The sequence below is a fragment of the Gastrolobium bilobum genome, unplaced genomic scaffold, assembly GCF_033153095.1.
Source record: "Gastrolobium bilobum isolate Gb01-03AN ecotype WA unplaced genomic scaffold, APGP_CSIRO_Gbil_v1 utg19354, whole genome shotgun sequence".
Lineage (NCBI taxonomy): Eukaryota > Viridiplantae > Streptophyta > Magnoliopsida > Fabales > Fabaceae > Gastrolobium > Gastrolobium bilobum.
This window is the reverse complement of record NW_026899004.1, coordinates 7017-32666: the sequence shown is the minus strand read 5'-3', so window position 1 is coordinate 32666 and position 25650 is coordinate 7017. Positions and strand designations below refer to the sequence as shown.

Genomic DNA, 25650 nt, shown 5'->3' with positions numbered 1-25650 from the left:
CAGTTTGGTTATGGAATGGTTTAGTTCTTTTGAACATTTTAAACACCCCTAATTACAAAAAGAAATATTTTTCCGTTATATAAAATATAAAATATAAAACTAGAGAAATTTTTGTAGAAAAAAACTAACATAATAGTTGCCAATTTAAAATTTAGCCCAACCCGATTAACAAAACATGCCCAATATCCAAACCCGGTTAGCCATTCACCGCCATTCTCCTTTCTGTTAAATGACATTGCCTATTAGAACCGTGCAAGGGCATTGTTTCGACCACCGTCATCTCTCATTCTCAGGTAATGCTCCCTTTTATTTGTTATCGAAATTTTTATTCAATAATCGAGGCTCTGTTTGATAATATTCTATCCCTGAAATTATTGGAATTTTTTATTTATTTATTTTTAATTCAGTGTTTGCTTGTGTCCTTCTTGTGTTTTATGAATGTTTTGGTTTCAAAGTAAGTGAATATACGATTACTTTATGATGTGTGAAATTTCTCTCTTATCTTTGAGGTTCCCTTGGCTTAGGCTTGCACTTCTGTGGAACTTTTCGCTTGTTGTTCGACTATGATATGAAGTTTGAATTATTTCGTGTGGATTTTTCAATGCAAATGCAATCGTAGTTTTGGCGACCACTGATTGCAACTACATTTTTCTCATGTTTTAGTTTGCATCAACTTTTTTTTTTTTAGTGGCCATATCCACAACACAATATCCAGAAAGGTCAAGAAAGGAAAAATTCACCAAGCTTGATAATTCTTCCTTAAGGTTATGTTTAGAACACCTGAAAATTGAAAGTTAGTTTGAATTCAATCCTCATTTTGTAATTTATTTTATTTGGAATTTAGTTTGGGAGTCTTTTAACTTGGCACAACATTTGGAGTTGTCGCCATGTGACCCAGAGGCAGAAAATTTGAATCATGTAATCAGCCTCTTGCTAATGCAATGTAAGAATGCCTATTGCCTACTATAGACCCACAAAATGAGTTTGGCCATTCGCTGGACCCTGCCCAGAGGAGGAGTTTTATAGCACTAGGTTGCCCTCCTTTGTAGTCTTTAATTCAATTTGTTAGAAAATTGTGAAGGTGTTTTGCAAAATTTTCAAATCCCATCATATTTGGTATGATTTGGGAGTTGGGAATTCATTTTGTTTTAAAAAGAATATTTTATCCTGTCGTTGCACTAACTTTATAAGTAAAGATGAGCCTTCCAAATACTTCTTGCTATGCCCCTCAGTCTTTCTCACACCCGCTTATATACACACACCTACGTAAAGCTTTCTAGTAGAGGATCAATGTCCACTGAATTGGTGTTCTCCTCTGTTACTGTCCATAGTTGTTATTGGGGAAACTGGATCTTATTCAATGTAAAATTGGGGATCTTGTTGAATTTCTTTGACGTCTCTGTTAGGGAACCCCTAGTTTACCCATTTGGGCTGAGTGGGGCTGTTAACAAACGGGAATACTCTATCTGACTTGTAATATCCCAACTGACTTATACTTGTAACTGAGTTGTATGATCTAGTAGGTCGGTTAGTAGATAAGGAGGGAAATATTCAAGGGGAATGGACAGTGGGGATTGTTGTTACTCTCTAGTTGACTGAGAGGAGAGGGCTGAGGATATTTTCTCTGGAGTTTTGATTGTTTGAAAGAGGGACTTGTAGTATGCTGCTATCTTTTCTGTGAGCAAGATTCATTCTTGCTGTGCAGAGAAGGTTTACTCATTAAAATTACATTTTTTACTGTATTTTCTTGCTGTGCTTAACCTGTATCTTGCAGGTTTCTAGTCATCTTTAACTCGAAATCTCAACATTGCTCTGTTAACACACTATAATTTCTTGCTGAATTTGATATGGTGAGGCTTTGTGTGTTTTCTTTGAGATTTCATTCTGGGCATATCTGATTTCTTTTGAGCATAGGAGAGAATAGATGTTTTTCCTGTTAGTAATTTTTGGTATGGACAAAAAATTTGTGAGATCTGTTTCAGTTTTTTTAAGCACCTCAATATGCTATTGTTTTATGTTTATGTTTTGGATTTGAGTTCTATATTGACACTTGCCAGTTCCATATAAAAAATTGGTGTTAGTAGTATTTTACCTATTGCCAACTGCTTAATGATGATGTATCAAGCTGCAAATACAAAATAGCAGTTCGTTAATAGTTCGATGGCAATGAGTGTCCTGCTTGTTGATTTTGAATTAAGTTGCTCAACTGGATATCTACCTTTAAGGAGCATAAGTTGGCCTTTATGCCCCTATGCTTAGGGCTTGGCTTTTTAATACAATATTTCATATCGAAAGTTACCTGGCCAAGTCCTTCTTCTATTTCATCAGAAGCTAACAGATAATTTAAAATACCTGAATAGGGATGCTTTATTATAGCTGAAAATTTGGTTGCTTTTACTCTACATTGAAGGCATCACCAGGATGGCTTTAGAAAACTACATTGTAGTTCATTACTATTTTTAATATTATTTTTTCATAGAACTTGTTACTTGAAACTTCTTTAATGGAGGAACAGTTAGATAAGCAATTCCTTTTTTGTCAGAATGTGTTTCTTGATCAGTTGTAATTGTAAAGCTCTCCATTTGCTTGCTCATTGTTTATCCTTTTGACAGAGGACAAATGAGTAAAACTATCTGGTAAAAGGAGATATGGTGTAAAATTTTTAATTAAGCAGAGTTCTGTCAATTTAATTTGCTGTCTAAACATAGAAATCCAATCCAATTCTTAAAAAAGAAAAAAAGAAAAAAAAGAATCCAAAGTCCAAATATAAGAATTCAATTATAAAGTTCAATAAAAAATTAAACTGAATTATTTTAAGGAATTAGTTTCAATTTTCAAGCATGGCCTAAATGTACTATCATGTAAAATAAATTGAAGAAAAACTCTCAGTATTTTTCTACTTGCCTATGCCTATGTTCAACAGCGACCTCTCAGCTCATCATAAGTATTCGGTTTGAAACTGACAATTTGTTTTTTGCCTCATTTTTCTACCAACTTGCATTTTTAGGATTTAGTCATAAGCAAGAAGTGGACAACAATGGAAAGCTGTATTGGCACTTCACCTCTATTGTTACCAGGTACATTGGTTTTATACATCCCAATATTTGAGCTAGTTTTAGTAACATAATGTGGTGAGACAAGTGTCTCGGAAGTTTCTTAAGTCATGGAATTTTTTTTGTTATTTTATTATGAAGTTAGTTGTAAAAGAAGTCAGTCTCAAGCACATGTTAAGCATAATGGACCAAACATAGTTGGGATGCAACCCTTACCATATAACGTCAGAAAAGGAGAACTTCAGATTGCTATATTTCAAAGGCCATCACCTCGTATCAGATGTGCTGCTGCTTTGGTAAGATTTATTTATTTTTTGGCCATGTGTTATGTGTTGATTGTTTGTTGTCTTGATGCTAAATCCTTATCGGAAAGCGTAAGCACTAAGCAGCACTTTGTATTATTGCAATGCATAATTAGTCCTTAGGGAAAAGTTGGTATGGTTAAACTGGTAATCACCGAATATTACTTATCCAACAGAGGGAGCCCAGCTCCTTACAACAGAGGAAATTCTCTGGAAAATACAGAAAACAGTAAGAAGATAGATGAAAAAAAAGAAAGGGCCAGTTTGATTTCTGTTTCACAGAACAGTTTTTTAGTTTCAAAAAAAAAATAAAAAAATTATTTGGTAATGAGTGTTCTGTGAAAATAATTCTAAGAACAGCATACGCATTTTAGTTTTTTAGAACAGGAATTAGAGCACACCTCTAAGGTGTTTTTGTTCTGATATTTAACTTTCTATTCTCAAAACAACAAAATCAAGGAGAACAAATTGTTTTATAAATCTGTAATTTTCAATGAATCCTACAGTGTTAGAGTTTGAACAATGAAGAGCATACGAGATATTTCCCAATCCTTTGCGTTGTTTGAAGAGCAAACGAGATATTTCCCAATCCTTTGCCTTGTTTCCGTGACCACCCCGTCTTCCCTCTTGTGAATTGCCACTATTGTTGTCTGAAAACCACCATACCACAATGATTCGGCAGCACCACCCTTTTGACTGGTGGTGAGAGCCACTCTCACTTACTGGCGATTCTGACTTGGGCAATGATGAGACTTTGAGATGCACCACTCCAAAAGCTAGCTCAAAGGGTGGGAGTGCCCAAGGCCTTATAAACCCCACATTAGTTGCCCATACAACCAATGTGGGACTCAAGTCCCATACCTTGCAAATAGAACCCCAACAGGCAACATGGCAATCACAATTAATATAAGAGAGATTATTAATTGTAGGTCTCATGGATGTATTTAAGAATCTCAAGGGACTCTGATGTGTTTCTGTTATGATTCAATTGCAAGGTATGAGACTTGAGTCCTACATTGAAAACATAAGGGGCCTGGTATGGGATTTATATGGACTTTGGGCTCTCCTACCTTATGAGCTAGCTTTTGTGGTGAGACTCTCTCATGGTTTGTATCAATTGGTATCAGAGCCTTCCATTATGTCTCCTCATTGCAATCGAGTGGCGCGACTAGTGACGCTGGCGTTGCAGTTTTCTCCCAGGGCTGGTAAAAGACTAGTGCAAAGCCCGGCTGCGTAATTGTCGGGGCTGCGGAGCGTGGTGGAATGTGATACCGAAAGCGCATAGAAAAGGTGGCTAAACTAAAAGTTGAGATTTTCTAAAAGAGTAACCCTCCGGTTCTTAATTATAATTATCAAAATAACAGAATTCAACCCCTAGAATAAGGGTCATAAGCACTGTTTATAAATTAATTACAAATTAATTCAAAATTCAAAAATCCTAAAAATAAAGAAAATTTCTAACAACGGTAACTAACTTCTAAAAATAAATAAATAATTACAGTTAAATCATTTAAAACACGTCCCAAATCTTAGATCTCAAATCATGCCAAATGTGTTGCTTTTCTTTTCTTGTCAAACAAATCATAATTATATCTGCTGCTTTATTGGGACTTAGATTTGATCGTAAATTGTTATATTTCAAATCACTGCTTCTTTCAACAATTGAGCCATACTTATTGGGCCACAACTCTAGTTATGAGACTTGAGTCCCATATCGGAAACATAAGAGATCTGGTGTGGGGCTTATATGGACTTTGAACTTTCCTTCCTTTTGAACTAGCTTTTGAGGTGAGGTTTTCCTAAGGTTCGTATCAGCTTCCCCATTGTGAACAAGCTCAGGATCCTCCTTTTAAATTTGGTTGTATTTTGAGAACCAAATAACTCCTTTTCAACTTTTCTTCCTTAAATTTGTATTCAACTTCCTTCAACGTGAGAGAAACCTGCACCATTGAGACAAATGGGCTTCCCACAACTCCTTAAAGCCTCACCTCTTCGTGACATGCAGTCATTGTAATACTCCCAATTCTCTGCTTAAACAACTATCTATCAAGTTACTTATTTTGATAATTGAGTCCTTATGTATTTGTTACGATCCTAATCCAAGGTATGGGACTTGGACTCCCACATTGGTTATATGGGTGACTAATGTGGGGTTTATATAGACATTGAATTCTCGTATCTCTTGAGCTAGCTTTTTGGATGAGGTTCTCCCAAGGTTCGTATCAGTGTAATGTAAAAAAATATAAATTAAAGAAGACCAAAATTAAGATAAAAATGTTTACATTTATGAAAAAATATACCTAATTAATGTTAAATATAAAATATATATTAAAAGTAAAAACTTTTTAATAGTGTAATGGAGATAAAGGGCAGATCCTGGTGCAAGGCTCTCCGACTTACGAGGGTAGGGATGAGGGTTGATTGTGCTTTGTTTCACCTTTACATTTTTGCAAAGAGACTGCTTTCCAAACCGAAACCCATGACCTTTCGGTTACAAAAAGCAACCTTACCGTTACTCCAAGATCACCGTCAAAGAGGATATACATAATTTACAAAAAATTAATTTTATTACAAAAAAAAAAAAAAAAAAAAAATTAATTTAAAACCAAAAAAGCTAAATATAACATGTTATTTTTAAAAAAAGGAAAAAACAGTTAACAAGAAATCATAAAATGAATTTAAGAAGTAAAAAATTTACTCGTCAAATGAATTTTTTATTTTTTTTACTCTAAGATCATATAATATCCTTAGAACAAATTTACTGAACAGACTTTTTGGTTCTTTAACTTCTATACTTCTTCTCAAAATAATATTAGCAAACAAATTTTTTTCTGCTTTTATTCTGAAAAGCAATCCCTATAAACTATTTTAAAAAATAGTTCTTAAAAACAAAAATCAAAACACAATTAAACAGGCGCAAAGATACTCAGACTGCAATGAGCTGTCCCATATCCAGGCCAATGGCCCCCAGACTTGACCCAAAATTATGTTCTGTTATGCTTCTCTCTCTCTCTAACCTAATCCTCCAGTACCTTATGATCTTATAATTTTTCATTAGTTGCAATTCCCTCATTGCCCTTTTCACCATTGCTCTTCCCTCTCACATACACATACGCAGGCAATTGAGTGATTTCCTGCATGTTAGATTGATTTTTCTTGTAGGTATTTCTGAGATTTTATAGCATGAAACATGGAAGTAGATTTTGTGTTGATATTTTGTCTTTACTTTCAGTCCCAATCTTGGAATTTTCTCTTGATGCTTCTGATTTTGAGGTGTACCATTGACAATAACAGAAGTGCTGATCTAAATTGTTTGATCATCTACTATATACTGATGTATTGTGCTTCTTTCTACAGAATGCTACATGTACTGCTGCTGGTGCAACCCAAACGGTAGCACGCAATGCTCGGACAATTACTGTTATTCCTGGTAATAACTTCTCTCCTGTATGAACTTATGCCAGACAACGCCGTTGCAGAAAATATACATTGTGCCTCACTTAAGATTACTAAATTCCATATTTTGTTGTACAGTGGGACAAGTAAACGCCTCTCTATTTGTTAGCCTCTTCCATTTGCTCCTAGTCATCATGTATGCATTCATTTGTTTGTATATTTAGTTTTCATTCTTCTCTCTTTCTCCTCCCATGTCCATCTGCGTGTCTTATTTGAAATAACTGTATCTACGGGGAATGTTGGAGTTTTTTTATAGGAAAAAGAATTAAGAATATTTAATGATTTAAGGTATAGACGCTCAAATTCTTGTTTCTTCCATATGACAGTTCTGTGAAGTGCATAGATAATGTTTTTCTTGAATACTGTCCATTATAATCATACATGCAAGTGATTGGCATGATCTTTCTGGTTAATCCGTTGGGTAAGGAGGTAAAGGTAGCTTTCGTGCCAAATAACTAAAGTGCAAAGAATAAGCTAGGAAAGGAACTTCAAAGATTAGCAACAACTATGGAGGGTCTAAAGGATTTAGAAGGCTTAAACAGGTTCTCCTTTTGAAGTTCCGAAACTGTCTTCTTCGCTGAAGGCAAGAGAGAGTGTTCTTTTGTGTATTTTTATTCATTTTTCCCTTTTGTTGCAGGTGTGTGTGTTTTTTTGGGGGGGGGGGGGGGGGGGGGGCTTTCGTTGGAGTGTTTAGGGGCAGTTTGGTGGTTCCCTTTTCTGTTTCCTCCTTGGGATGTGTTTGTTTTGCGGTTTCTTATGGGGGATTCTATTTTATTTTTCTTCATCTTTGTGGTTTCTTTTGATGCCTAATCCTCTCTTGTATTTTCCCCTTCTTATTTAATCATATTTCTTTTCCTATATAAAAAAATATATTAATATAGATGTCATTTCATCCTTTGGCCTTAATTATTTACACAATGTCATTATACAAATATAATTTCCTTTCCCTTTTTCTGAAATGGCAGACAAAGTGAAGTCCCCTAAAATTGATGACAATGGACCTGGATTTCCACCTCGTGACGATGATGGCAATGGTGGTAACGGAGGAGGTGGCGGTAAGTGGTCAGGTGGACTCGTCCTTCTGGGTATTCTTGGTGTCCTAGACATTCTAAAGGACATAGAGGGTGAATGGCAACGCAAGGATAAAAGATTTCATCGAGCTTGAAAATTAGGCTTTGTATGTGATAGTGAAATTATTTTACAAATGCTTGAACTAGAACCTAGGATTATCAGTCATAAGTATGCTTTTAAATTTGTTCATCAAAGTCAGTGATAAGTTAATGTATAAGTCAGCAACAAAATCATTTTGCTGCAATTTCAAACATCATATTTAACAGAGGGCATGATCATTTTACAATGGTGTAAGAATAATAAGTCTTACATCAAATCTTAATCATTGATTTTCTGCATCTAATGGTTAAGATTTATTAGGTCTCACTCATTAATTAATTTGTATTTCTCAATAAATCCCAACCATTGGATGAACGGAAATCAACGGTTAAAAGATTTGGTGTAAGATTTATTATTCTTACACCGGTGTAAGTTGATCTTATCCCTTTACACAATATATCACATAATACAAATGGTATCTTCTGTCGCATCAGACATAAAATTAGTTGTAAGAGTCCCAAGTTTATCAAATTAATAATCCCATAGTTGATGGCTGAGTTTATTTTCAACTATCCTATCCATTGGTTATTTTTTATCCTGTTAAATCAATTGGGTTGAAAATTCAGGTTGTCGGGTTCGTGCCGAAATTTGACATGAATAGTAATCTAATAACGTCTACATATTTGTTTATTTTGCAGTTGGATATAACATGAATAATTTTTTAATTGTTCTTTAGACTAAAAGTTACATGGATGGTTTTAAATTAATAAATAAGACTGGGATAATATATAATTATATAGTTATTTAATTTAAACGATTCAAATAGCGGGTAAACACCAATTTGACTCAAGTATAAATACTTTCAATATGAATATGATATAAATTTTTTTCAAGTCAGTTTTGAGTCAAACTGAATTTGACATAAACATAGAATATCTTTAGGGTTTTATAAGAGTTATGTTGTAAGAAAAGTGATTGTGTAATGTTATAGAGATTCGTTTGGCGTGTTGTAGTTTTATTTTTTTTTCTTCAAAAAGTGTGGATCCCACAGAATGTTGTGTGTGGAGAAAATTTTGTTCTGTCATGTTAAATGACAAATGCAAACTCCATATCTTTAACATAAGTATAACATGAGTATAAAGATCTCATGTTTGTATTCATGTTGTGCAAGTGTGTGGTTATGGATGAAAGTGGGCCGAGGTGGATTGAACTTTGTCTCGAAAAACTCAAGTCTATGTAAAACAAATTTAATTTGACTTGGCTTGATAACATAGTACGAGTTTAACTGTTAGCCTGATTTGATTCATTTATAAAAAAATAAATGACATGGCCTGACCTGTTAGTTTGTTAGTTTTTAACTTTCAAGTAAAACATGAATCAATTTCACAAAATATTTAAATTTTATTGTTAAAACAAAAATCCCAATTTTAACGTTCAAATAAAATTATTAATCATAATCTGCATTTAAATCACTTTTAGAAACAAGATACTTAAACTAAATAATATATATTTCATTAGATCCAACAAATCAATCTATACTATGTAAATTAGAATAACTGCATGAATCCAACAAATGCATTATGATGCTTGTAATAGCCAAAAATTTCTCATCATTTTTTCTCCTCTACAAATACAATTCCAAGGTGATATTAGCGTGCTCACGGCAAAAGCATGAGTACGCTATAATGGGTAAAATAAAAGCTTTCTTGCTTTAAAGAACCTATGAGAAACAAATATACAGCAAGGGAAGATACTATTATTAATGTGAAAAATCTCTTCAAGGTAAGAAGAGAAAAGCACAGGATATAGAGCAGAAAACTTTCCTTCGTAGAAGTTCAATGATTACAGCAAGAGTTTTCTAAGGAACAAAAAAAAAAAGAGAATATAACTATAGAACACATATTTAGATGTCTTTAATGATTATTAGTGTAAAAATCATTTTTATTCTTTTATTACTTCGCTTTAAAATTTCTATTTGAAATATTTTTTTTAAAAAAGTATCCATGTACATATGGTAAATTAAGGTGGGTTGATTTTAATAGAAAGAGTTCGAGTCCTTAAACATGTGGTTCTAAGTTTCATCTTGAATTTAAAGTCTATAAAATAAGGGTTTATCTATTCTCGTGTAACATGAGAACGAGAATGTCGTGTTATAGATATATAGTGGTCGGACTCATCACCTGAAAAATAAAAATAAATAAAAATAAAAAGGCTGCATGAATATCAAAGAGAGTGTAAGAGGTAAAACTAATCTCATATAATATGAGAATAGTTTTTCCCATCAAATTAATACCGTCCATATAGATTCTCACTTTTGATGTCTGATTGTATTCCCCGTAAATTAGTCTCTTATTTATCCAATGAAAAATACTTAGAAAAAAAAGTCACCCAATAATAAAATATCGTAAGAATGGACTCAGTAAGCAACATATAAGTACATGGAAGTACCTATACACTTAATGCCTTATGACTTTGAAATAAGTTATGGTGTCTAAATACACTGATTTGAAATGAGGCCCATATTGAAAGGCTTCACTATGAAGAAAAGACTTCAAGTCAACTAAGACTGCTATATCTCAGCAATCCACTTTCCACAAACACCTCTTTATATTTCACCACCGAGCTACTTTTGCACCAAAAGCTTATCTCAAAGTCACCCACAAACACTAACGAAGAAAGATAGTTGCCTTCACCATAAAGAATAACATCTCTCAACTATAAATATGAATGTGTTAACCAAAGGTATACATCTTCTTCTACATGAATAAACCTGCTTAATCCTTTAACTAACTTGAGCGTCGGAATGTCTTATAAGTACACCCCATCTTGTTCCACTGAAGACCCATGAATTAAAGTTGCACCAAATCATTTGTGTAACTAGAGGCGGATTTAGGGGGGGGGGGGGGGGGGGGGCTAAGGTGGGCCACCCCCCGAAATTTAAAGAAACTTTTTTTTAATATATATATATAAAATAAAATTTTAATAATATTATTAAATTATTTGTTTTAAAAATTGTATAATATAAAATTATTCTCCATGACACCATAAGATATCACACTACAGTCAATCATGGCCCCATCTGCTTCCCCATGGAAAAAAAACCCCCCCTCTCTCTCAATTTTAGTCTCTCACTATCTCTATTTTTTTTTATGAAATTAACAATGTTGCTATTATTCGATTGTTTTGTTTCGAAATTCATTCATATCATTCCCATGGATGAACCAATGCTCACATTCGGTGCATTAATGTTTTTTAATGATTTAATGTTTCATTAAGGATTACTTTTCGAACTGAAAGAATAAATTGTGTTGGACAAATAAATTAAAAAAAATTCAAAACATGGATGAACCAATAAATTAAAAAAAAAATTCAAAACTCAAGGTCAAATACAATAGAGCATAACAACATATTTATTGGGGACTTGTAATATTTCAAATTTTCAAATGCTTCATTTACTGAACTATTAGTGTTTTTTTTTTTTGGACTCAGAGATCCATAAGTGTTTACTTTTCAATGTTGGTTAGCTTGCTAGAGTGTTGTTCTACAATATATCTTGATAATTATATTTGAATAATTTTATTGGATTTAACATCTTGTCCAAGCATCATTTATGTACAATGCATTTCCACATACATTTTTTTTAATTTATTTATTTATCTATAATTTTTTTAAACATTTTCTTGATCTGTTTTTATTGTAGATAGGTTTAATAATACGAAAACACGTAAAGTAAGAATAAAGTGAAATGATCTTAATTTCTGTAATAGATTTTTTTTCAATATTTTGCATACTAAGTCTGTATTGTATTTGAAGTACTTTTATTTATAAAGAAATATTTTTATTTTTCGTCCCCTCTCAATAAAATTTATGCTTCCGCCACTGTTTGTGTAGAGGAAGATTATATAGTCAGCTCAAACAAAAAAATGATTACGAACATTGACGCCGTAGTTAGAGACAGATAAACTTTAATTCTCATCCCCGAAAATGTACACGCACTCTATTTGAGGATTTTATCCTTCTGTTAGTGGTACTTATTACTGTGAATAAGACAACTCGTCGTAAAGTGAGATGTACATGTTATGAATCCCACGTCTAATTAGCCATTTCGCAATAGTGCGAGATACTGATGCCTTGAATCTCACTTTTTGCGAGCCATTTTGTATATTGATTGTCTTGCTTTAGAATACAAGAACCCTATCTCGACGTGATTGTGAAACAAGCTACTGGAATGATATAGTAGCTTGCCGCAGGATAAAATACTTGATATCTGTAGCAATCCACTTATATACAAAAGCACATACTCCCAATGGTCACACCTAAAACATGTGTTTGTTTTTAATTCTACAATATGTGTTCCTTTACTTTTTATTATTTTCATTACCACATAATTAGGATTTCCCTTTGAGATGAGATAGTAATTCAGTTACATACGTTTACTGTTAAATAGGTGCGTGTTTGGAATGAAAAGGCATAGAAAATTATTGACTCATTTCTCCCTTGTGTCTCATCTTTCTCTCTAACTCTTCTCCTATTCTATTTATCTTCTGCAATTTTCTTTCCGGGTAACACTGCTACAATATCCCAAGCTATCGCGCTGTTATATTAAATTTGTTTCAAGCAAATTGAATATTATATTTTGGATAAGTTTGAAGGATGAATTGCTTTTTGATTGAAATAATGGACAGTAAAGTGTTTTTAAATGACACAACTTTTATCCTTTTACTCTCACAAAGAGATAAGACCCATACTCTCCTACTTTATCTATCTTTTTTCTCTCACTTAAAATGACACAACTTTACATCCTTTAAAATGATACATATTTTTCCCATACTTTATATCAAGACTTCATGTACAAACAGTGAGAAGGTTGAATTCAATGTTATTAAATCTGGCATGATTATTGATCCGATCGAAGTACTGGATCACTGGTTCAACCAATGAGTTATTAGTTCAACCACATGACTAAGTAAGTATATGTAAATATATAATTTATATTAAAAAAATTATAAATATACTTAAATACCTGTAAAAAAATGATACCAGTTTCAAATATTTTAATATGAAAAATAATAAATTACACATTATTGTCCAACAAAATATCAACCAAACATATAATATTTGTGATAATGGTGTTTCAGGTTTACTAAACGATATTTCTAACTATAAATTAAATCAAAATTCCGTGCATATTGCATAACCAAGATAATATTAATGTTGTATGTATATAATTTATTTAAGTTAATAAGCTACAGATCGCTCAAATATTTTAAAGCAAAACAAATCATTTGTGTGTGAGAGTGAAAAAAAAGGAAGGTATCAAATGATGAGAATAAATTAGTTTTTATTTTTATTTTTTATTTTAACTAACTTGGCCGGGTCACCGGTTGAACCGACTGGATCACCGGTTTTTACAAAAACTGGCCGGGTCACTGATTGAATCAACCGGGTCGCACTGGGTTACATCGATTTTGTAACATGGCCGGTCTAATTTAAAAACTGGACCGATTATATGACCAGTTCACCGATTTTTGAGTCGATCCAGCCGGATCAATCCGATTTTTATAACATTGGTTGAATTGCTTTTTGATGTAATTATGAACTTTTTCATGTTGGTGAAGTCTATTTGGACATTTTAATAAGCGAAAAAGAAAAAATAAATGCTTGATAGACACTTTATTGTTTAGGAGGAAGGATCCGTTTGTACTTTTTTTTTATAAATTACATTAAGTCTGACCGGTCATACACTTTTGATTGAAATATGACCGATCAGATATAATACAATTTATAAGAGTTTGTAAACAAAAAATTTGTAAATATATCCTTCCTCGTTATTTAGAACTTAACATAGAGGAAGAAATTTGCCATTATCTTTATGTTGTCCATCTCGCAAAGCTTGCATATTAAAGGCCAGCTTGAAATACTGCTTGAATACCATGTGCCCAGATAAAAATACTTATGACACATCTCAAATGACATGGTCATAGATTGGCAACATGGCCACATCACATCATAATATTAAATGGCAGCATATGTCCTGTTTCGAAATGTGTGAGATGTAGTACAAAGCTTATGCGAGATGCTTCCTAAATTCCTATATTACAAAGTATGTTATTCGCGAGATGCTTGAAGAATGAATTGTTTTTTGATTTGATTCATGAAATTGTGAGAGATGTGGTATGCCAAAAAGTATCAGGTTTGGCAAAAAGCGAGAACAGTGATCGGTGATAATTAGAAACTCGGATACATCGAACTCCTCACCTACAACTCCTGATTTATCGGTCATCGACGATCAAGAAATTGAACAATGTGTAAGGTGAAAGAGAAGTTGGCTTATGATTTATCCATTAGATTACATAGGCTTACCATAAATTCATTGAAAAGCATCAGGAAGATGTATATGAAATTAACAAAGTTTGAGCACATGGTAGGCATGTGAAGCGAACATTCATCCATGTGAATGAAACATAGTTGAAGAGTTCAATTTTTTACATATTGTGAGTGTCCATGTTGAAAATTGAACCTTAGGCCACATGAAAATATTGTGAATGGACATCCTGAAAGTAGCCGCCTAACTCAAAGATACAATTCATGTCAATCAAGTCATTTAGGGCCAAAAATATATTTATGAGAAAGTATAAGGGTGAAAGTACAATTATGGTAAAGTTTAGGGACTACATTGCAATTATGCAAAAATTGGCCTAAACTCAATTATTATGTGACAATATTATCCCTTAGGTAATTTAATGACATGGAAATGATATTAATTAAGTTGGAAAAATTAGGTTTTAAGTTTGATTAAACTTAATGACTAATTAGCAAATTTTGAAAGTTAGAAGTGAAAGTAAGCTTTTTGTCTTTTAAACACTTAAGTTAATTCACCATCTTCTCTTCTTCTTATCTCTCTCAAAATCGCAAGCCCCTCTTCCTCTCCTCAAAGATTTTTATATTTTGCTCCACTCATTTTCAAGCATAGCAACCAACATGAAAGTTATAGCTTAGGTCCTTGTGAGCAAAACCCATAAGCTATTTCACCTTGGGAAGCCTCGATTCAAGAGATTTCTTCCTCTTACCACTTCGTGTACTGTTCATCCAAGAGAAAAAAATGTTATGTTTTGGTTTATTCCAAGCTTGAAAGTTGATCTTCTCGTAGTGTAGTACTTATTTAAAGTAAGAAACTCAATTTTAATTGGTTGAATCTTTGAGAATTTGGAGTTAGGTTTTCATTAACATTTTGTGATTTTTGGGCTGTGATGAGACGAAAAATCGTTCCCATCTAAGCCCATTTTGATGGCAAAATACCATCCGTTCCCTCCACTGATGAGCAACATTTAGCATTAAAAGCACGTGTTTAATATTTTTTTGACAAAAACACAGTGGAGAACGGAAGGTGACGTAAGCCCTTGGAAAATATATAAAAAGGGGAACAGATTGAGAACATTAAATACACCTGCTTCACTCACTCAATCTCTCTGACCACTTTTCAGGAAACGTTGAAAAAAAGTTTCCATAAAGCAAAAGCGGTGCAGCTATTCAGCAAAGGAAAACGTGGGCAGCAGAGAATAAAGGGTTCCTATTGGCCAAAGAGGAAAGCAAGGCATGGGTATGATCAGAAGGAAAGACAAATCTCAAAAAACTACTGTCCAATCTAGCCACTTTGCACCCTTCGAAGCAATGTATACACCGCCTCTTCTAAACAGACAAGAGAACAAATCCAAGAGAATTACAACTTTACCATTAACTCTTCTCCTATAAATAGGACGTCCCAACACGAAGACATCCATTGAATTCCTAAGGAATCGAATTCCTTAAGAAGAGATCACTTAGTAGTATTTAGTTAATTTGTAGTTTAATTTTGTATGGTGGTAGCTATAGTTAAGTGACAACACTTCTCCTTTATTATGTAACATTCACTTGAGACTCCTCACGAGCATCAACCATCTTCTCCACTTTATATTTTGTTGTAATCTTTCTTGTTTCATTTCAATATAAGTATTTCTTCTCTCCTTTCCACTCCTTATCTCTGAACTGAATCTCGGGTCTATTGGACTTCAGTTTAGAATAATTATGTTTAAAGTAACAGCCATGGGCTAAACTATCTGTGGAACAGGTAAGCTGCAAATTTCTTAAAGAATTGTTTTCAAAACTCTTGTACTGAAGCTTTTTGTATTTCTCTGGCTAAGTAAGCTATATTCATTGTGTATCAATGGAAATTGAACACATACTGAGAAAGAAATTTCCTCAAGGAAGGGATTTCAGACAGCTTAGCCAGTGGGGGAAGGTAGTGTTATTGGTTACCTTAGGAATAAGGGGCCACTTCGTCCATTTTAAGGTTCTGTACCAAATATTTGTTGGAGTCAAGGGAGCCATAGGAATATGGAAATTTGTGAGCCATCTAGTCCATGAGCTGAGGAATCAGAGTTGGCAGTTAAGAAACTGGGACAAAGCAAAAAAGTGCTAAGTCTTGAGCAGAGAAAATAACTATTTAAGAATGGAGCAGTAAATCCGTTCCTTGTGTTAAAACTGTTTTAAAACCATCCACCTTGTTGTCTCTTGAGTATAGTTATTACTATGTTATTTTTTTTATCTATTCAACCATTGTATCTATCAACCTCCAATGACTATTGTCGTGCCTTCTCTCATCAAGAAGGATCACATATATAACGACCCGAGGAGTTGTTTGCCATCAGACTGAACTTACTGTTCTTGAGGAACGTTGTCAAGGCAGTTGGGAACGTTTGACCAGACAGTTCAATCACTAACTTTTCTTCTCATTTTCATTCTTTATAAATAGTTTAAGGCATTATTTAGAGTTCTATCCTCGCGGAAACGATAATCTGGACATTAATACACTCATTATTACTTGATGCGTGCACTTGCGCACTTGGGGTGGAAGTAAGGGAACAAATCTGTTTTCTCTTGCTAATTTAAAATAGAGGAACGTTCTCCATCAGAATATATTTTTCCACCAACAGCAAACCACCCAACAGGCTGCACTTGCATGTGTTGAGGCATGAACATATGATGTGTTTTGATGTTGGGATATATCTTTTGGTGTTTCATAGCATGCATAGCTTTAGCCATGGTGAGGAAATTGGCAAGATGTTTATTTAAATTCAAGTTCATGTTTGAAAGAAAATATTAGGCATGTATCAAGTGAGTTAGGGTGTGAAAACCTAGCATGACCTAGTGTTCATGTAAATAATGTAATATGTGAACTTAATCAAGAATCTTATGAAAAATCGTATGTAAATTAGATAATTGGCTATGACTTGTTTTTGTAGCATGAATTGGCAAGAAAAAGTGTAATAATATTAACCATGTGAATCACCATGTCCATTTTTGAAATTAGCATACAAATGTGTTGATTTCTTGAATTGCAAGTAACATATATTTTGTTGGTTAATGGTATTTTCATTCATGGTATTAGTGTTGAATCAAGGGATTTAAATTTGGAAGATCAAGTTTCAAGTTAATCAAGCATTGGAAGCCCTAGTTCTTGTTTATTTAAGGATATGGTAAGTTTATAAACCATAAGTTATTGGTTATTTTGACCATTAGGTCAATGTGCGATTTATGACAAGTATTCATGTTTCCAATATCCTATGTGAAATAAGTGATTTTTGGAGTACAAGGCAAGTGAAAAGTGGTGGGGATAGCTTTCTTGGTCTTCAAGCAAGTGTTGGCTTAGGAGCTTTAAGAGGTAAGCTCTTTGTTTAAAAGTCTTCTCTTACTCTGTTGTTCCACCACAGGTCCATTGGGACTATGGTTTAATGTATATGTGATTGATGAATGTTAGATACATAGTATAGTAGCATTCATATAGGACATGTTCATGTTATGGTGTGATGTGTGGAATTATGGTTCATGGTTAGTGAGCCCATACATGTGTGATCTTCCAATGGGATACAACTCTTGGAAGATGGTCCATAGGGATACAACCCATGGACTATCATGTATGACTCTGTGAGGACTTAGGTTTGCGGAGGTAATTATTAGTACAATCTTTGCGGGATACAACTCCTGAAGTACGATCCTTAAGGACCAAGCTTTTGGATTATAATGTATGACTTCCATGAGAACTGTGATTCTCAAGAGTATTTGTTGGGATTTCTTTAGGGGATACAGCCCCTGGAAGTTTCTTGTATATGAATTATTACTATACAATGATATCTGACCTTCCATGTAGGAAGTGAACTCATGGACATAGAATCACTCCATAAACCCTGACTTTATGAAATTTTTATCACACCCCATTAGGGGACATGTTTCAGGTACTCTAGCAGTAGGAGAACCCTCCCAGGACAAGAGGCCTGTTCAGGGCTAGAGGACTCAGTTGAAGCATGCACGTAGTTTCTTTTTGGAAACTATATATATATATATATATATGTTGGTTCATGATGTATGACCAAACATTGTTGTATATATCCTGTTATTATTTTGAGATACATGATTAGACATTGTATGCATATTCTATCATTCAAACATGTACATAATTATTCAGTGACATGTTTCAGTCAGCATGTATGGGTATGTGTGTATGTGGTCAAGTCAAGTATATGATATTTGTAATGGCATGGAGCCATATTCAATCATGTATATTGGATTGGACATTTTTGTATTTCAGGTGACAAGTTAAAATGTGCAATTTTATCCCTATATTTGTCAAATTTATAGCCGTTATGTTGTCCGTTTGACTTTTTCTGAATTGGTACTTGTTATCATATTCGGATAGTCTTTGATCATTGATTATGGTCACCGAAATTCGAGTAATGATTTTGTACATGTATGGGCAGTGCAGTTCATGGATATAAGATAAGTATAGTTTGTATGGCAACAAGAAAGGAAAATAATAAGGAAAAAGTTAACTCACGAAATTACAATGTGTAATGGTGAGACTTTCATGAAGTCTTCCGCTAATTATTTCATGTATTATGCGCTTATATACCATTTTGCACACTAACCAATCGTGATATCAAGACTGGGCATTACATGCACAGTGATGATAGAAGTAAAAAATGAGCTAAATGGTGTGTACCTGATGGTGATAACCCCTATTTATAATGGGATACCTGGTTGGGCCTCCAATCAGTTTGTTGTGAGATTGTTATGAGGTCTTATCCTATTGTTAGGATTTTGATTTGAGTTCCTTTATCCATCACTGATAGTAAACTTATCCATTTGTTGCGTTGTTGGGATATAGACACAATATCCTGGTCCATAACAGAGATATATAATCAATTCATAATTCACAAACTATATACTACAATATCTATAATCAATTCATAATTTTCAAGCTTGCTAATTCACAAACTAACACCCTTGTTCAGTTTATTAAGTTACTTTTATAAGCTACACTTTTGACTTAAATTGCAAATGTTTAATTATACAAAATCATCAATAGTTTTAAATATTTATTTGCAATTTCATTTGTTTTTCTATTTTCGTAAATACTATATTTCATCTAAAATATGCAAGTCAACATTAGAATTTTTAAACACAAACTTTATTATGTGTTACATAAGAATTCTTATCAGCACATCATTGTATAATAAGAGGTATTCATACTACCACTTTTTTTACATATTATAATGCTTATAATTGTTTAAATACATATAGATAATAATTTTTCTTTTTACCATGAATCATAATGGTAACAATTTCTTTTCTAGTAGTTAATTTTATCACCAGTGATTTTTTTTATAGTTATAATTTACCTCCACCTTAGTTTTAATTTCAAAGTTTTTTTTTTATTTATTTTTTATCTCCGCCATTTATATGATGTTTGAAGTTCAAAATGTTGTTTGGAAAAATTTCACCTTTCTCACCTGAACTGATGTGGATCAGATTAGCAGTTAGTTGCAGTTATGTTCTTTTTAAATAAAATATTGTAACTTTCTTTAGTATTTGTAGTTCTTGTAACTTCCTTTTAGGATTCCTTGTATCAGTTAACAGTAGTTTCCTTATATATATAACCATGTAACCGTTGTTATGCAGAATGAAATAAATTCAAATTCTCTTTTGTTATTTCTCTCTTCCTCTCTCTTAATGTTGTCTCTTCCTTAATTTATTCTATCAACCACTACATTGGTGCTTTCATTCTATCTCAACCTCCTAATGGCAAAAAATACACAATCCAAAGATCTCACAAATTGCTTACAACAATTAGAGCAACAATTCCATGCAGCATAACTTCTATGTGAACAACAATTTTTGGGTCTACAAGAATCTCAAATGCAACTCTAGGAAGGCCACATGTCACTTCAAGAATCTCAGAAAAACCAATTTCATATTATCCGCCAAGATTTATTTAGTTTGCTTGAAATCCATGCATCCTCTACAATTGGTACTTCTACTAATGGAATTCTTGGCGCCAGTCCAAATTCAACCCATGGACCACAAAATAAAAATGTTGGATATGAGAACACTAGATCCCGACCATTGAAACTAGACTTTCCACGCTTTTCTAAGGGTAATCCGACAGATTGGCTTTTGGCAGTGAATCAGTATTTCTAATATTATCACATACCAGAAGCAGACTGTTTAATTCTTGCCTCTTTTCACTTGGACCAACCTACTCTTATTGGTTTCAAGGGCTATTTAATGATGGATTACTTCCTACATGGGCTTCTTTTATGCAGGCCATTCATCGGCACTTTGGTCCATCATAATTCGATGACCCAGGAACTACTTTAGCAAAATTACAACAATTGGGGACCGTCTCTGAGTATCAATCTTCTTTTGAAAATCTTGCCATTTGGGTTCCAAGCCTTTCTCCAACTTTGCGTCGAAGCCTCTTTATTTATGAACTCAAACCCCAGATTCCACGTCGGGTGCTCACCCATCGACCCCAAGATTTTCATGAAGCCTTTGCACTAGCACGGGTTTATGAAGATCAATTTACAGATTTTAACACTCAGACACACTTTGCACCTGAACCACCCTTTTCAACACAATCTGTTGTTATTTCAGCACTCCCCATACTACCTTCTACAACCAACTCCACATCATCTTCTCAACCGATAACCACTATACCCATCAAGCGTCTCACCCTTGCTGAAATGCAGAGTCGTAGAGATAAAGGCCTCTATTAAAATTGTGATGAAAATATGTCTATGGCCACAAATGTAAAGAGCGTGCTTCGCTTTTATACATGGAAGGAACTGAGGAGGAGTCTACTTCATGTGATACAAATTCTATTCCTCTTCGTGAACCTCACCTAGAAACAGTTATTGCCACCCACATGTTCCAAAGACACTATCCCAACGGCTAGGACATGCAGGCCACCACCCAATCAGATTTCAGCTCATAGATTTCTAAACAATCACAAGCTTTAATCACTAATTAATCTTATTTATTCCACAGACATCACCAATTGATATTTCACGCCATCGTCTCAAATTCTAGCTTGAACCTTGAGGACAAGGTGTTGTGAATCAGATTAGCAGTTAGTTACAGTTATGTTCTTTTTAAACAAAATATTGTAACTTGCTTTAGTATTTGTAATTCTTGTAACTTCCTTTTAAGATTCCTTGTATCATTTAACAGTAGTTTCCCTATATATATATAACCATATAATCGTTGTTAGAAGAATGGAATGAATTCAAATTCTCTTTTGTTATTTCTCTCTTCCTCTCTTAATGTCTTCTCTTCCTTAATTTATTCTATCAACCCCTACAATTCAAATTATCTTTTATTATTTCTCTCTTTCTCTCTTTTAATGTCTTCTCTTCCTTAATTTATTTTATCAATCCTTACATTGATGCTTTCATTGAGAAAAACTACTATACCCATCAAGTGGTTCGGTTTGAAGATTAGATGATTATTTGATACATACTCTCACCCAATCGCTATTATAGACTATTACTTTTGGAGGTAAAATTTAGAGCATCATTGAACAGCCAATTGTTAATCCATGAGGAGATACATAACCTCATTGATATTATCAACCTCATTCCTTTCTCTGCTTGTAATGCTGCTTGCATGCATTGTTCAAGAGAACAAATTTGTCGAATTGTTAGTTATTATTCAATATTAATAACATGTTCCATTGGAACAAACTATGTTTATATTGATACCTCAGCTAAATCTCTTGAAAGTTGAGACTTTGGTAAACTGTTTCGACCTCAGCTACAACTAGCTTCTCAAGGAATATGTCTAAAGCATTCAAGATTTGTTTGTGTTATAATGCACACAATACTGACCCACATTTTGACATCAAATATTAAACAAAAGACCTGTTTCTTTACACAAATATTCTTCTTGATTCCAAACAGAAGCCTCAAGATGCTTCCATCTTAGGGGCTTCGAGAAATTGGCGAACAATACTTTATTCAACATCACTTCGAGTTTCTTGCTTCATCACCAATAAAATTAAAATCAAAATGAGTAAATCAGATTGGGAAAACAAAACCTCTGGAAACAGAGGTTTAGTCATAATCTCTGTTCCTTTAATACAAGGCCTGACTTCTGAAGACAAAAAAGCTTGTATTACAATAAATATGATTTACAACACTCTGTATATTCCCCGGAAATTTTTTTAGGATGCGGAAACAATATTGATTCTTTAAAGTGAATTTTGGTTGAGAGATATGTTGTTGACTTAGGGTTATTATACACTTCTATAAGCAAAGCTCTTCTATAGAGCAAACTAATACACTAGACTTAGTAACTTAACATTTAACCCACAATAACTAGAATAACCACAATTTCATAGTATGGAGCAATCACATTTACTAAATCCGAAGCAGAAAAACAGCAACATCCATTTAAAATGATAAGTAGCACCCTAAAACAACATTGGAAAGTTAAAACTCCAAATTCAACCAAGAGAGTAAAAAGTTGCCTAATTCCAACACAAATTATGATAAAAACCAAAACTTTTTTCAATCAATCAGCACCTCCATAAGCCTCTAAAGCCTCACCAGTCAACCTGCAAATCCTCCATTCCTGCAAGATGTTAGCACCCATTTCCTCATAAAACTTGATGGCATTAACATTCCAATCAAGCACAATCCACTCCACCCTCCCATAACCCATCTTCACAGCTTGCTTTGCCACCGCAGAAAGAAGCATCTTTCCAAACCCTTTCCTCCTATAACACTCCCTCACAAACAGGTCCTCAATATAAAACCCAGGCTTCCCCAGAAAAGTAGAATAGTTTGGGAAAAAAAGCACAAACCCAGCAATACAAACATCATCACCATGATGTGTTCTGAACGTTTCCCTTTCTGGGTCATCAATGGGGAGGTCCAAGTTCACAACTTTCACTGTGGGTATGTAGAAAGGGTCATTGGCGAAATGAGTGTCGGTGAAGGGGTTGGGGGAGACTTCGAGGATGAAGATGGTGAAGGATTGGAAGGGTTGGGAGGTGGCAGAGAAGAGGGTTGAGGAGAGGGAGGATTCGGTGGCGGAGAAGAGGTGGGTGAGGCGTTCGAAGACGGCCATCTGGTGGATCAGCTTGTGGATGTGGGGCACGTCGATGATGGTGGCCAGCCGGATGCGAGTGAACAGAGGGTGTCCTAATGGGGTTGTTTCCGGCAGTGCTGTGGAGGGTTCAGGCGCCGGAGTTGGTGGCGGTGGCGGTGCTGCTGCGGCCATTGGTTTTGGTTTTCAATTTATTGAGACTTCTAGAGATTTGGCTTTTCGTGTGTGTGATGGAATGTGGATACTCCAAATGCTTGAAAGGTAAACCCAAGTCGTTTTATATGGGTATTAAAATTAGGGAATAGTGTTTGTTATAAGAAATAGATTTGGCTTTTGGTGTGTGTGATGGAATGTGGATACTCCAAATCACTCTTTCAAAACTCGGACCGGACATCAAATAGGTCGAGGTACTGGGTCACTGGTTCAATCGGGTTGAACCAGTTTTACTGTTCACATATTAAAAATATAAAAATATTACTTATATTAATAAAAATTCACATAAAAAAACTATCTATGAGCTTCAAAAAATAAATTGATTTTCAATGATAGCAAATATTATATACTTATAAGCTTCTAGCTCTAGACCGTTGAGATGAGATCATGAGACTATCAGTGTTTATCACCACTTAACTTCATGAGATCATTATAAGATGCAACTAAATTACATAAACGAACTACACTAATCTAAAATACCTTATTATTTTCACCTTACTTTTAATCATATTCATCATAAAATATGAATATGATTTAATTCAAGAGTTCTTATCAACAAAAAAAAAATTTACCAAAAAAAGGGAAAAACCGATTTAACCCGAGTCAACCGGTTTGCCGGGTCGCCGAGTTTCGACTGGGTCAACCGGTCCAATCTGGGCTGACTGCATAACCGATCTAACTACCCGCTCGAACCGGGAAACCCACCGAGTCACCGAGTTCCGGGTCGACCCGGCCGGTCCGAGCCGGGTTTTAAAACACTCCTCCAAATGCTTGAGACTCCCAAGTCATTTTATATGGGTATTAAAATTAGGGATTAGTGTTTTTTATAATAAATAATTTTATCTTGTATATAAAAAAAAGATAATTTTATTTTTTATATATGAAAGTGTCTAAATCTTATATTTTATTTTTTTTATACTTCTTTCACATGACCTCACATATGGTGGTAAATTTTTATGGAAAAATATATATCATTTAAAAGGATGATCCTTATAGATAAATATAGTGTTTTTTTTTTAATTTTTTTTAATTTTTTAGTTATAAAATTTTTCCTCCTCTCTCTCCCATAGTTTGTTATCTTAAAATATATAAGTATCATTTAGAAGGACATATACTTTTCTCAACTTTTATTTATGTATATGAAACAAAATTATCTCCAGCAATATAAGAAATATTATTCCCTTAAAATTAAGAGTTTTAATGTTTCTTATGTTGTAAAAAATAAATTTATCTTATATATATATGTGTGTGTGTGAGATTCATATTTATCTTTCAATCTCTTCTCCTTATATGAATTCTATATACTTTTATATTTGTATTAGATGTAAATTTATTTCCTAAAAATGAGAAATAATTACCCCTAAAATTAATTATAAGACGCGAAAGAAAAATTAAAAAAAATTATAATTTAGAAAGAATAATTTCAATAATGCTTAATAAATGTTTTTCAATAAAATAAAATTCATTATAGGAGCATTTTTTATTTTACAAAATTTTATTTTATAATTGTTTTATAAATAAAATTATAAAAATAAAATTATTTAATTATTATTGTTTTCAAAATAAGCGATCAAAGTCTGATGATGTTCTAAAAAACGGTGGGGCGGTGATAGTGACAATAATAACAACGAAGAGATAATAAATAATACAAAACGACAAGGGTAGCAATTTAAAGTAAGAGTAAAGAATTATAAAAATATAGTACCAGCAAAAAAAGAATTATAAAAATAAACACTTTTAAAAATATACTTTTATATTTCTATTTTAAAAATAAATTATGAACAATAAATTTTAAAAATAATAGAAAATATTCTGAGTTTTAATTATTAAAAATAGAAAAATATTTTCAATAACAAAATCAAAAAGGACATAAGTTATCATTTCCTTTTTACCCTTGACTAAAAAAAATGGCGACTCTTTTGCTAAATTAAATATAAGAATCGCATTTTAATGAATATAAAATCAACACAAATAGCTAAAGAAGTTTCATGAGCCCCAAGGTGCAATGTGCCGGAGGACCGTCCTCTCTCATATAGAACTTCCAATTTTTATTGTTTGAATTTGTTTTATACTTATCTTGTATTTAGAGCTCC

At 33.4% G+C, this 25650-nt stretch overlaps 2 protein-coding genes across 2 annotated transcripts; one reads left to right on the top strand and one right to left on the bottom strand.

Annotated features, from left to right (window-relative positions):
* Nucleotides 1–201: 201 nt before the first annotated feature.
* LOC133286207 (protein YELLOW LEAF 1, choloroplastic-like) lies at nt 202–8450 on the top strand. Its single transcript, XM_061483595.1, has 5 exons — nt 202–293; nt 3008–3077; nt 3195–3349; nt 6713–6785; nt 7777–8450. The coding sequence occupies exons 2-5, from the start codon at nt 3038–3040 to the stop codon at nt 7974–7976; spliced, it is 468 nt and encodes a 155-aa protein (XP_061339579.1). The 5' UTR covers nt 202–293; nt 3008–3037; the 3' UTR covers nt 7977–8450.
* Nucleotides 8451–22387: 13937 nt separating this feature from the next.
* Nucleotides 22388–23587, bottom strand: LOC133286206 (GCN5-related N-acetyltransferase 8-like). The gene has a single exon (XM_061483594.1). The coding sequence runs from the start codon at nt 23516–23518 to the stop codon at nt 22808–22810; it is 711 nt and encodes a 236-aa protein (XP_061339578.1). The 5' UTR covers nt 23519–23587; the 3' UTR covers nt 22388–22807.
* Between the last annotated feature and the right edge of the window lie 2063 nt (nt 23588–25650).